Source organism: Dromaius novaehollandiae, chromosome Z, assembly GCF_036370855.1.
Source record: "Dromaius novaehollandiae isolate bDroNov1 chromosome Z, bDroNov1.hap1, whole genome shotgun sequence".
Classification (NCBI taxonomy): domain Eukaryota; kingdom Metazoa; phylum Chordata; class Aves; order Casuariiformes; family Dromaiidae; genus Dromaius; species Dromaius novaehollandiae.
This window is the reverse complement of record NC_088132.1, coordinates 68,066,673-68,080,100: the sequence shown is the minus strand read 5'-3', so window position 1 is coordinate 68,080,100 and position 13,428 is coordinate 68,066,673. Positions and strand designations below refer to the sequence as shown.

The 13,428-nt window shown below is 38.6% G+C and overlaps 1 protein-coding gene across 4 annotated transcripts; it reads right to left on the bottom strand.

Moving 5' to 3' along the window:
- Window positions 1–878: 878 nt before the first annotated feature.
- LOC112984003 (C-C motif chemokine 28) lies at window positions 879–12,960 on the bottom strand. 4 transcript variants are annotated; one of them, XM_064501650.1, is made up of 5 exons: window positions 12,751–12,960; window positions 10,042–10,143; window positions 6,471–6,518; window positions 5,081–5,207; window positions 879–4,298 (listed from the first exon to the last, which is right to left on the bottom strand). In XM_064501650.1, the coding sequence occupies exons 2-5, from the start codon at window positions 10,103–10,105 to the stop codon at window positions 4,076–4,078; spliced, it is 462 nt and encodes a 153-aa protein (XP_064357720.1). In that variant the 5' UTR covers window positions 10,106–10,143; window positions 12,751–12,960; the 3' UTR covers window positions 879–4,075. The 4 variants fall into 4 exon arrangements, with proteins under 4 accessions (XP_064357720.1, XP_064357722.1, XP_064357723.1 ...); XM_064501652.1 differs by having other exon boundaries at window positions 10,042–10,128; XM_064501653.1 differs by lacking the exon at window positions 12,751–12,960 and adding an exon at window positions 10,223–10,485 and having other exon boundaries at window positions 10,042–10,128.
- Window positions 12,961–13,428: the final 468 nt, after the last annotated feature.

Genomic DNA, 13,428 nt, shown 5'->3' with positions numbered 1-13,428 from the left:
GGTTGTAAAACTTAATCAGTCTGCCCAGTGACTCATTTTTTAACAGAGACTTTAATAGAGACTGTATTTAGTATATTTGAACTACTATAGCAAAATGAATACTGCATCTTGGCAATCTTAGAGCTGGAAACCTAAGAAAGGAGAGGTCCATTTACTAAAGATGCCATTACTGAAGAAACTCAGAATAACCTTGTAGCAAGGCTCGGATCTTGCTAGCAGAGGACAAACAATACTTCCTGGTCCTCTGTTAAAATCCATTCATCATCTGAGTCCATTTTGACAAAAGAGGAGTTTGAATTTAGGTCTCTCCCACCATTTCTCTCTTGTGTAAAAGTGGGTGGGAGCTCTTAATTCAGTAGTGTTTTGAAAGAAAAATGCTACTATGTTTCCTGCCCTATGACTCTCCTTTAGTTCTAGCTTTAAGTCACTGTATCAAATTTAGAATGGATGTCTCAACAGATGCAACAGATTCTTTGCTTTTGTTTAGTAATTCCCAAGCAATTGTATCTGTGACATTTTTCCTAAGCCTCCCACAGAGATAGAGACTATCATATCAAGTTACAGTAACAGCTCTTAAAATAAAGAGTAAAAAGGGACAGATTCTTAAAGCTATTTAAGAGTGAATCTATTGGAATTTTCAAGAAAATTATATTAATTATAGGCCTAACTAAATGATTTCTAGGCCTCGGTTGAATTCAGTAGGAACTAGACTTCTAAGTCACTAGAATACTCACTGGGGTTTTCAGAAGCAGCCAACTGCATCTTTGGGCATCTAAACCCTTCGAAAAGATAGCTTTAGGGATAGCTTTTCCCTCCTCAGGGAAAACAAAGTCATGTGCTGTAATAATCTCGTCTGCAAAACAAGATGTCGAGATGACTCTAGTGGAAAAAATATTGATTTTATTTTTTTCCACGTACACAAATAGCAAAGGTCAAAAATAACGTTAAGGTACAAAGAGTGTGAGGTCACTTAAGTCAAATAAAGTTTGTTTTTTACTGAGAACCACATGAGTATAGACTTACTTTAAGAATTGACTGAAAATCTTACACAGTATTGCAGTCAAAGAGATCACACTAATATTTATAATTCACTACACTGGAATGTTTTATGTATTTGTGTGTCAGTGTTCAGGAATAATTGAAACGGTACCATGCGTTAGATCTTTAAGGGCTGTTTTGATACTTCAGAAACCAACACTGGGGAAGAAGGTTTATTAGATGACTAACAGAAGTTATTTCTAACTCCATTCCCACCAAAATGCATATGAATCCAAATTAGAAACACACTTGGCAGGTGGGAGATGACTTCTATCTTCTGATAATCTCAGTTTGATCTACTGAACCCAGGAGAACCTATTCTGAGATAACATATGCTCTGAGGAACCTGAAGATGTAAATGAAACCATCAAAGCCTGTCTTTTAAATTTGGCCCAGGAAATGCAAGTATTTTAGTAGTATTTGAGTTGCATATCTGGCTGAGTCTTCTTATCATATTAGTGACATTGACAATGCTCATGTCTTGTAGCAATTCCAGTTATTAGAAAACTATAAAATACATTTCGATTAGTTTGTTTCTTTTATACAGTATGCATAAGAGGAAGAACTGCAGCAGTGCTCTAATTTCAAATATGAAATAGTAATTTTTGAGCACCTAGGAACCTTGGATTTGGCAGGGAGGGAGGGAAGACAGCTGACTATAAAAATCGGTGACCACTAGGAAGCAGATGATATTCCAAACTAGAGAAATAAATGTGAGCTGTATGCATTCTTTCAACCGGCAGAGTACACGTCTGCAAGCCAGAACGTTATGTAGCTTCCCAGCAGCCCCTACTTGAAATTAGAGACATCCCTTTTTGTAACAGACTGAGTATTCCAAGAGGTCTCGCCCTTGATCGCAGCTGCTGCTGTTGTCTCATCTGGAACCACAATTTCACTTTTTCTTATCCTTATTTATGCTCCTTTTTTTCCTGTCAGCTTGACTTTGCACCCTTCTTTCTTCATTCTCCCAAACTTTCTTGATTTGCCTCTACCATATGGGGATACTTAACAATTCTTAACACTTCTGTAAGTGAAAGTCAAATGTCTCACAGGGGGCTCAGACATGCTTACACCAGCCTGGAAAGTTAGCTTTAATACTGTGATATGATGGACATCTCTGATAGAACAGGCATGGAAATGAGGGTACACTCAATCCTTTGCTGGAAAAGGGCAGTGGTTGGATTGATGGGAAAACTATGAGGCACTGAAATGTCATCATTAATCCACCCCAAGATATCTGACTCAAGAGGGAAGCGCAAAGTTAAAATTTGGAATCAGTAGCAGGGCATGAGGAACAAAAGAAACAGGACTGCCAGAAACAGTGAGATAGTGACAAATACAGCATAATACATTTGAGCAACTTAGCAGTTGACCTGGGCCCATTAGGATTGGATTCTTTCTAATACACATGCACTGTATCACTGTGGTACCTAAGAAGTGTAGTATCAGAATGCAAATGAAATGATGGAAAATGTATGCAACAAATTTCAGTTTGCATCAGTCAGAGGCACTTTGTCCACTTCCCCAGCATGGTGTAACAGGCATTCAGGAGGAAGAGCTTCTGCACATGTTCACAATTGAAGAGAATAATCATGACTTCTGCTCCTGGCAGAGGAGTTTCTACCTGTCATTTTAGCAGGCAGAGGATGGGGCTATGCAAATGTGTATAGTGTACACAGTATTCTGTAGAAACTGGAAGAACAGTTAGATGAGTTGCCTCATGCCTGTTAGGATACTGTTGGCTCTTCAGAAGTGATAATCACATTTCTGTTTGGGAGGAGTCAGTTTCTTTCATCAGATGTGTATCTGTGGGATCATACCTATCCTCTAATGACCTTGCTAGATGTTCACCTTTATTTTCGTTTGGGAACCTATTAGGAGCTACTTTTATCTACTGTCACCTGCTGTGCCTTTTCTTATTTTTCCATTATACAGTTAAGACTTAAAAATTACAAAACAAACACAAGTAACACCTCTCAGGAGCTAATTTAAATCAAATGCAATGAATGAGAATAACAAACAGTAAATAACAGGGGAAGAGGAGGAAGAGGAGGATTATGCTCCTGTGTTAAGTATTTTTGGCTCACCAGGAAAATATTTTGAGTATGCATTCTATGGCATTTAACTCTTTTTAAGATCTCTCTTTTCTCCTATTTGTTACTTTCCATGTGTGCTTCTCTGAGGGAAAAGTGCCTTTGACTGAGATGGCTTTGTGGGAATATTAAATTAGTTTCAAACATTTCAAGGAAGGAGGGAGGGAACTGGAGACTATGCCGTACAGTGGAAGACAGTGAAGTGCAGTGAGAGGAAGGCTATGGAGTGGGTAGCCAGATTGGCATCATTAGCAATCCCCAAAGGAAGGCCCTGATGGGCAACCCTCAATGGTAATTACAAGAAATTCAGGAAAGAGGGTAGGAAGGATGCAGTCAAAGGATTTGAATGGGGAAAGAAATGAGCAAAAGCAATGGAGATTATTTTGTTGCATAGTTTTGGATACCACACTTCAAGTCTGAAGAACAGCGAAATATTTCCAGTGATAATAACAGCTGAAAGCAAAGCGTTTGGAATAGCAAAAAGAAATCTTGCTTTTTGCCAGCTTCAACTGAACTAGCAACCAGATATCTGTAAGGTTATGTCAGAAAAAAAATCCAAGTTCATGACTGGGAGAAAACAAAACAGACAAAAGTACAAAGGTATTGCAGAAACATGATTGCAAACAGAGAACAACAGGACAGAAAGGGACAAAGGATGGGACTGGGAAAGATGGAACAAGGAGAAGGAACTGTCTAATGGGATGTTAAAGCAGAAATTACAGGGTAGGTAGCCATGAAAGCCAGATAGGGGAAAGGAGAATTTAAGTCTATTGTAGATCTAAGAGATACAGCAGAGCACTTACTAGAAGACATTGTCAAAAAAACCTTGTCATTTTGCTGGTATTCTGATCAGCAAGATTCTTGTGTTCAGGTGATGTTTTCTAACACCGTTTTCCCTTAGACGCTGGATATTTGAAAGGTCATTTTAGTGCTACAATCACCCATCATTGACGAATTCTGCTATCTTTGTACATAGTGCCGTAGTCCACAGGTGTCTGCATCATGGGGCTTGCTTCACTGTGTGACTTTCTTCTCTTTCTTTTTATTTTGTTTCTTCTTTGTCTTCTACCATTTTTTCTGTGAATCTTGAACCTCTTCTTCTTCATCCACTTCTTAACTTTTCTAATCTGTGGGCTTACACAGAACTTTCTGCCTTCTATGTAGAGACTGCCAGAAGGAGAAATAATTGTCAGTTTCAAAGAAAAAATGTAAAAAAAAACCCCCTCTCTTTTTAAAATTATCATACATATCATTCACATATGTAGGCCGCAAAGTTATACTTGGCTATATAGTGTCTATTAGCTTCTGTTCCTTTTCAAATACTGTAAAAGTTAGGATCTAAGGTTTTCACAATTACACCATTTTCCAAAATCACAAAAAAAGCTTTTCTTCTTCACTGAGTCTGAAGACAATCACAGTGTAAAACAGTACATTTGTATTGGCAATACATAAGTAGAGCATTTTTATCATCATCCTCATATAAATGTCTAAGAATAAAAAGTACCTACTAGGATTTGTTTAAAATTTATCAATCTCAACCAAACAGTGTGATGTTGTACCACCCCCCAAAAATACATTTATCAAAAATAGTCTATGTATGAAAGTGAAGCTGATTTAATGAATTTAGGCAAGGTTTGTAGGGAGACTGGACCAACAGTTGGGGAAAAAAGAGAAGCCTTAAGGTGCATAAATCCTTCTTCAGTGCTGAAAGAAAAGCAAGTTTTGAAGTTAGTGCAGGCTGGATAATGATCAATATTAATACTGAAAATTCAGTTGTAACAATCAGAAGTTTAAATAACACACAAAAGGACAGTTTTAAAATTACACAGGACCTTATTTTTCGTTGAATTTATGTTAACATGCTAAGATTTTACTTGTTTAAATGGTGCCTAATAGTTTTTAATTTGAGGGTACCCCTTTCACAGAGAATCAGCCAAAACATCTCTTACATAACAGCTTCTAAGTGACACAGGCCATCAGCTTTCTGGATGTCAAACTTCTCCACTCTTTGGAGAATTCCTTTGGGAATTTCATCTGAAATTTTCGTGCAACAGCTAAAGGCCCCAGGAAACAAAGCTGAAAAGAGTAATAACAAAATTAGAAATAACATAGATATGAAGGGGACAAGCCATAGCTTGACTTGTCAAGGGTTAGTTCATCTTATATCTTATTAGATGAGATAGCATCCTTTTGACTTCTCCAATCAGAGTGTCATGTTTTTGTTGTTTAAAGAACAGCTTCCCCATCTCTTCTTATGCACACGTCTGTAAAGGCTTGGTACAGTAAAAAAAAAAGAAGCTTTAAGTATTTTATTTGTGGAAGATCACCAACATTAATGACACTGGAAGCGTTTAGGAGTGTAATTTAAAAACACTGCCTTGCAAGGTTGAATCAGCCCCATTATCTTTTGTTTTTGAAACAATTAATGCTGTTGCTCAGTTTTGTGCTTTCCTCTTCCCCTTCCCTTTCCTTCTCCCAAGGGCTTGGAGGTTCAGGACTGAATGTATCTCTGCTAGGGAATGATCTCCTGCAGATCTTTATCTGCTTGCTAATACCACCTTGATAGAAAAGTCACTGAAGCTTAAAAAGCACATCAAAACTCAAGAATTTTTGATGACAAATATTAAGATTTTGGTGTTTGCTTTTCTTCTGAATTAGTACAAAACTATAATTTCTAAAAGGGATTCCCTCCATCAGCTCAAGGACATCCAAAACTATGTGGTTGAGTGATTTATCGAGGGTGTGAGGGTCTCAGGTTCAAACCCTTGCTTCAAAATGAGCACGGCAAGGACTCCTATGTCCCCATCAATGAACGGGAGCAGTGGGAGGGGGTATCCTTTCTCTGTATTTTGAATAAAATTATTTTCCTGGACTGTAAATCAGGCTATTCCTTAGGCAATCACTTAGTCTTAGAGTGCAAGAGTCATCGCGCAAGAAAAAAAGAAGCAGGAAAATCCTGCTGAAAGAAAGGCACTTGTAAACGGGAAGATGAAGAAGCCTTTTAAAGAGTTTCCTGTAAGCAAGAAGATTGTGTGCTCTGTTTGCTACAAGGGGCCTCGCCGAGGACTGGAAAAATGGAAGACGTCAGCAAAGCTGCAGCAGTTAGCTGTAGCAGCTAGCAGTGTAGCAGGAGTTGCTGAAGGCCAGGCACACGATCAGCTACAGCTTGCGGGAGGCCTTCAAACCCGGTGGGACAGGCAATAGATCCCTGGGACTTCACAGTCACAAACAAAAGAGGCTGAAAGAAACCCGCTGGCCTAGCAGCTGCCTCTTCATCAAGCCAGAGAGAAGGACTATAAATAGTTGTATGTTGCAGAAGGATTAATTATTTCATGTTACCTGGATTATTTCCCTGTTGTCCTTTCCTTTTCTGTCTTCGGTAGCGTACTGTTGGGGAAGCCAATTAATTCGTGTTTGCAAATGGAAGTTTAGCTCACTGAGCATCAAGAAGTAATTTTTTCTGAGGGCTCAAGACAGTATTAGTGACACTAAAATACGAACTTTTGCTGCTGCCAGTCAGCTTCTGGCAGAAGGATTATGCAGGATAAAAGCTCGAGGAAGAGTAATTATATCTTGAACTCTGTGTGAGGTTGTCAGCTGTGCTTTTTGGAGAGGTCTAGTCCCGTGCTTCTTTTGGCAAAACGTGACAAGGCCAGTGCTGCCAGACTCCTGTGGAACAGCTGGATATTACAGAAGGTCTTACAGTGAGGCAGCTGTCTCCTAAACTTTCACACCTATTTGCTCTACTGTCTGGCTAAAATATCTTGCCTTTATCCCTTTCTGTACTTAGAAACACCACTCGCTCTGTTCCCCAGGTCTGCGCCATCTATACTGCACTGTCCTTTGCACACCTTATAACTGAAAATGAATAAATAAATTCTGTTTCAGTTTTATAGCTGTATAAGGAAAAATACACACAAACTCATATAAGGAATATAAAGCAAAATTCTTGATGCCCCTAGGTGGGCTTATGAATATCTCATTAGTCACTCGTGACAGATTCCCTTGAATAAGTAGCAATTTTAGACTGAATGCAATTGCCTGATGCTCAGTCAATCTTTGAACTGCAGCATTAAACACTCACATCTAATTTATACAGCAATGCAAAAAACATTACCTCTAAATAGGAGAACACACAACAGACTGCATGTGAAGCTAGTGCACAAGCCAAAAGAAAGCAGGTTGAAGTTTTGCAGGAGAATGTGAATGAAATGGTGCTCATCTGCTACAGGGACAAAAAGCATTCCTTACAGAGACTGAGAACCTGCTAGTGACTTTTTATTGGAGGTGTGTGTTTAGGGAGGCTGTCTTTTCTCATAGGGTTGTATGGATGTTTGCCTTGTGGCATTCTGCATAGTATATACAGGGCACGGGTACTACCATGGACTTGTCTTCTGCTCTCTTGTGTGCAGTTCTGTATCCTTTGTGAGGTGTTGGATGCATGGGCTCCACCATGGAGCAATAATTTTTAAAATTGTTCATATTTTTAGGTCTGGATTCCAGGGCTTATTCACTTTGTCTCCTTCAAGATGGTGAAGAGAACAGAACCTCGGTGTGGCTACCACTGGAAACACTTTTGAGGCATGATATAAGAGTAAGACTATATATACTGAGAAAAGTATAAGGTCACCAAAGTGCAAATGAACTAAACCTGGAGAATCAATTGCACTTGAAGAAAGCGATAACCAATTCTCAGGATCCTATTGCACTAGATGACACACAGGCCACGCAGTACAGCTGGAATGCAGAGCGTAAGGAAACACAGGCTGAAAATTGCCAAAACACTGTGTGATGCTGATGTGACCAAAGAAACACTAGTATCTAGTGCTTTATTGGAAGGTGAAATTTCTGCCATTCCTAGCAAAATCAAACCATGCAATACCTCACACATTACTGTCTAAAAAGAAAATGTTGTGTGAACACACGTCTTTTTTCTGTGAAGCAACACAGTTTAAGAGGGAACCCACCTTCCACACTGCACAGGCGACCCTCTCTCCAACCAGCCCAGCATTAGTGGTATAACTTGATTGTAATAACTCTAGCTAACTGCTTCAGGGAAGGCACTGACTTTCTTATTTTTATTTGTTATTCGAACCTTTTAACATTTACCCTTTTTTTAATATCAAATTTATCCTTTCTTATCTTCAAGAGGAAATACATGCTGGAGCTTTCACAAGAGAACCTTTGTGTTCCCGAAGTGAAATTCAATTCAACAACCTTTAAAATAAGAATAAATGCTCTTGTCTAATCTGCTACACAGTCTTTCATTCAATGCTGCCAATTTTACTGCAGGTATTAGAGTGTTTGGAATGCTGTAAATCCCCAGTGCTGACGACAATGTGATGACAGAAGAATATCAGGGTTTTCAAAAACAAAATTGTAAAAATTCATTTTTTACTTCAAGAGCAAAAAATATTCTGCTCCACATTTATACAAAAAAATTTTGCTCTCTGTCATTTTTCTGGTAGTGTCTGGCAAGGCCGTGTTTGTGACCATGCCTGGGTGCAATTTTGGCCACCAGAGGGCTTTCCTGACTTCTGTTCCAACAGCTACTGATACACAGATCCACAAGGAAAGGAAACCTTCCTGAATCTGTATTTACCAGGCCAAATTTTATTTGTATATTTGTGCTGTGACACTGAAATGAATGCGCAACGGCCAGCCTAAGAACAGCCTTCTGCTAGTTGGAATCAGGCTAGGGTGTGCCTGTATCCACACAACCTTATGCAATTCTGCCTGTTTTTATGAGGGTTATTGTTAAATGTGGAGCATCATTTTATGAGGAAAATTAGGTGATGAAGATATTTCTTCTGTGCCAGAGAGTTCAATATAAAGGAACGCAGTCTACGAAAACCTTTACTTTGACCAGTGTATGCACATGCCATTCCTATCATACAAGACCTGGTTGACTGGCCAGATAGTAAATCTAATGGAAGAGAACTTGCAGAGCCTCCTCAGGCCGGCAGGTGCAGTAGCCATTTTAACTGGACAAAGTTTTAATGCAGATTTGTCCATGTGTTGTCTAAATCCATAGGCAACTGAGCAGTTTCTGCTCTTAATGACTTGAGAAAAGAGCATCTTAAAGGCTGAAGCTCTCTGGGATTTGGGAGAGTTTGTTACCTTCGCTGAGAACACAACTTATCTCATAATAGAAAATTACAAAGGAAAACTAAGAATTCAAGCAAAGGACTGGCTACTCGACTCTGTTTTGAAATGTTTCACTTAAAATGCAAGAAGACAAAAAGCAATGTTATTTTATTAGATCTCTAAAATCCTGAGGACATACTACATTGAATGCCGGGCAAAGCTGCAAGCAAAGCCTCTTTTTCTGCATATAAGAAACCAATTACATGAAGTGTATCACAAAAAAAGTTGCTTGAAATCTTTGCCATCCAGAGCAATCTGATTTTAAAGGAAAAAGATCAAGGGCTCTTCTAAACATATTCCCTCTCAAGAAGCTTGGAAAGGAGGAAATTGTAGTTGAGTAAGAGATCTCTTTAGACAATTAATTTTTTTCTATGGATTCCCTCGAGAAATCATTTATGCTTTTGGCTGTTACAGTGTCTCAGCTACCATGTTCTCGATAATATTTGCTATGATAAATAGCCTGCCTGGCATTTCCTTGTTTAAACCATTTTAGAGTAACACAAAGTCCCCTAATCTGTTATGGAAACATTAAGGAAAAGCTAAGGTGAAACTCTAATTCCACTAAAACAAGTGGCAACTGTTCTATTTAGTTTAATAGAGTCAGGTTTTCACTTTTAAAATTTTCCCAGGCTACAGCACAGACCTTAAAGCTATCATTTTTGATCCCTTACAGAGCTGTAAAGGCTTAAACAGACTCAATTCTAATCAGTCTTTTTTTTTTCTTTAAGAAATTAAAATATAGATAAAGTACAATTTTACTTACTCTCAGATGTCTGGCTGACCACAACTGTTAGAATAGCCAAAACAGTGACTAAGTTCACATCCATTCCTTCTAAGTGCTGAAGGTATACTGCAACAGAAGAGGCTGTAAATTACAGGAAATAAAGTATGACCCTACCTCCCTGGCTTCTGTGGAAGAACATTATTTAAAGCCCCACCCTTACCGGCAGCTAGAATAAGGCTCAATTTTGTGCAGCACTTCAGCCGTTCTCAGGTATCCCTCCATATAGTCCTATGGGCTTCGGCAAGATCATTCTTCTTAGCTATACAAACATGGTTACGTGTTTTGCCAGATGTGAAAATAATCCTTTTGCTTAGTTGCATCAATCCTATCCTGTTCTTACCCCTGGATCCTCTCAGTGCTCCTCACCGATGAGATGCTTTAACAATAGAAGTCCTACTGATAGAAAGACTTCAGAAATAAATATTTGCAGGATTAAGGCAGAAGAAAAAAGCTTTGCTATCATGTATCACCTCCCTGTGAAAGCAGAACAGGCAACATCACGGGCCAAACCTGCTGTAGTATAAACAGGCACAATTTTTCAAGACGCCAGTACACTTGCGCTAGCATGGCATTTGACATCTCGGTTTTCAGCCCATGAAAGACCTAAGCAGAGGCCATGTTATTTAGCACACCTTACTCCCTTTTTGAACTGCTGGTAATTACAGCGGCCACATGATTCATGAAGGATGCTCCGGAATGTATTTGGTGAAATATAGCTGGAGAGAAACTGCATTTGACACATCTCCCTCCATTCTTTTCCTGACTCTTGCTTCTGCAGCCCATTTCAATAGTTCCCTGTGATATCTTTTATCTCAATCAGAACAAAGCCAGGGCTTTCAGCGAAAAAAGAAAAAAAAAAAAAAAAAAAAGAAAAGAAAAGCATATTTGGAGGTTAATAATTTCCATAATGCTTCTATGAGTGGCATCAAAAAAGTCTTTTCCTGACTTTTGCAGGCAATGGGGGAAATGTCTCTGGAGAAAAAACACTCCTTAGATTTCCTGCTACACTTGACATATAATGTGTTCCTGGTCTCTGTCTGTATAGAAATATAGTACTGTATGGATAGCAAGCAGTTGCTGTATTTTGCCCCACTCCACCACTGCCGTTACACTGCAAGCTGTCTACTTAGACCTTTTCTAAGGCTGAACTAGAAAAATCAATTCAGGAAGTCCCCAGACTGTTCAGCTAAATTCACCTTTGCTCTGGCTCATTACGGCAGTTCATAACATTCTTCAATTTCCAGGACACAAGATAGAAGAAATTGCTAACCTCAGAGACTTTAATCTACACTTACACTGTCCCAACACCAGTTTTGCAACTCCATCTAATAATAAAATAATATAATGCAATCAAACCTACTTGCTATCAGTTTTACTTCATAACTCTTCGTTCCTGCTTGACACTGTTATCTACTAGGTTAACAGAATGAGGCACCTGCAGAGTACTAGGCTCTCAAATGAAAGTCTATTGTGTTAAGACGAGTAAGAGAAGGTAAAGTATGTTGCTTGAAGTATATTTTCAGGAAAGTTGCTTATGTTGAAATCAACAAGCTGACTTATTGTCAGCATTTAATTACAGTGGAAAATCTGTATTATAAATACTAAAATACCACTGCCAAAGCTAAGAGAGCTTGCAACACCTTTATTAATTTGCTTCTAGATAAGGACAAGACTATTAGCAGCATTAGATGTCCTTCAAAATAACACAAAGAGGAACAACTTAGGGGAAAAAAAAGAAACACAATGAGGCAGGTGTTACTGGAGTAACATCTACCATGTTAGAGAAACAGGTTCAGTCAGTATTAATGAGATTTTGTATTCCAGTGGCTGCTTGACACTCACGGCAAAACGAGGCGCTTTGTGTACATCAGTGTAACTAAACAGTTTGTTCTGACAAATGCTTCACATGCAATCTTCAGGTACAGTTTTAAAGGCCTGACACAGATTACAAAAGTTTCATTCCAGTAAAAGCAAAACAAGTGTGGAGCGTTATAGCACTGATATGAGGTGGGGGAAGAAACCAAGGCTTTCCACATTTTTAAAGACTGTTTCCTCAGTAAAAAATTAAAGTGTTTCTAGTTGGTTGTTCAGGTAAGCACACATACTATGTTACCAAAAACATACTGAGTAACTAAGTATATCTGCAGATAGCCATTTCTCTGCTGCTGACAGCAAATCACTGCAAACTGAATAAACCCTACTTCTTCAGTTACATTACTCAATTTTAGTTCAAGTTTTATGGATTATGTTCTTTCAGAGTTCACAGTGGGTCCAAAAGAAAGTAAATGTTTATTTACTTCAATGGGAAAGTGCAGCAAGGAAATTAGGATTGTGTCAGACCTGGAACATACCTTCTTCTTGATAATGTGCCAACAATTTAAAATGTTAAAACTATTAGAACAGGGGAAAATGCAGACTGAGAAAACAACTCTATTTTATGCCATTGAGAAATTTAAAATGAAAATAAAGCCAAGAAACAATAGCAAATATTGTGCTATGAATCTACACTAAGGTATAGGCAGCCATCCAGCTTACAAAGAAAGAACAAGCTAGCCACTAATTCTTTTCCCAGAATTGCACTGACTTAATTGACAATGGCATTAGTTACAATCATGGCTAAAGTAAAGTGAAGGGTTTTATTGACATATTGACTTGGATTCCATTCAAAGCTCAAATGAAAATGCTGACCTGCAAGCAGAAAGTATGGCAACAGAAAAGGTAGTCATCATTCTTCTGTTCTGAGAAGCAGAGCACATTCTTGTTTTAGTCCTTTTTTAAGTTCTACCTTCGGTTTGTGAATGAAAAGGCTAAAACTGCTCTTTTAATCTGAGCATGTGAGTTCCGAGCAGAGAGTAATGACTGTGACTTTCTCTGGGTTAGTGCGTATTGTAATATAACGTCACATGGCTTTCTCCAGTTTCTCAAAAAAAGGCGAGGATAGACTGTCCTCCTTTTACTCCCTCCTTACCCTGCGACAAACCTCCTTTGCTGTGAGAGGTGTGGAGTGGGGAACAGCAGCAGAGGCTTCTGCTCAGCCAATATACTTGAACTCAAACCCAAAAGATTCTGTGGGACCCACAAGAGAAAACTGAGTCTTTACAGCTTTTCAGTCCGTGGACCTGAACTTCCAACAGAAGTGCTAATTACTGAAGAAAACTAAGACCACAAACTCAATTTGTCAAATCAGGATAAGTCATATTAAAACAACTTTGGATCATTGCTGACTCCAGCAAGATTTAAGTTTGAGCAAGAAGGCTCCTGATGTACTGACAGATAAAATAAGTTTCACTGTTACTTCAGTACTTCCTATTACTCTGTTAAGACTCATAAAAATCAACTTATTGTTCTCCTAATTTTCCCTAGAAT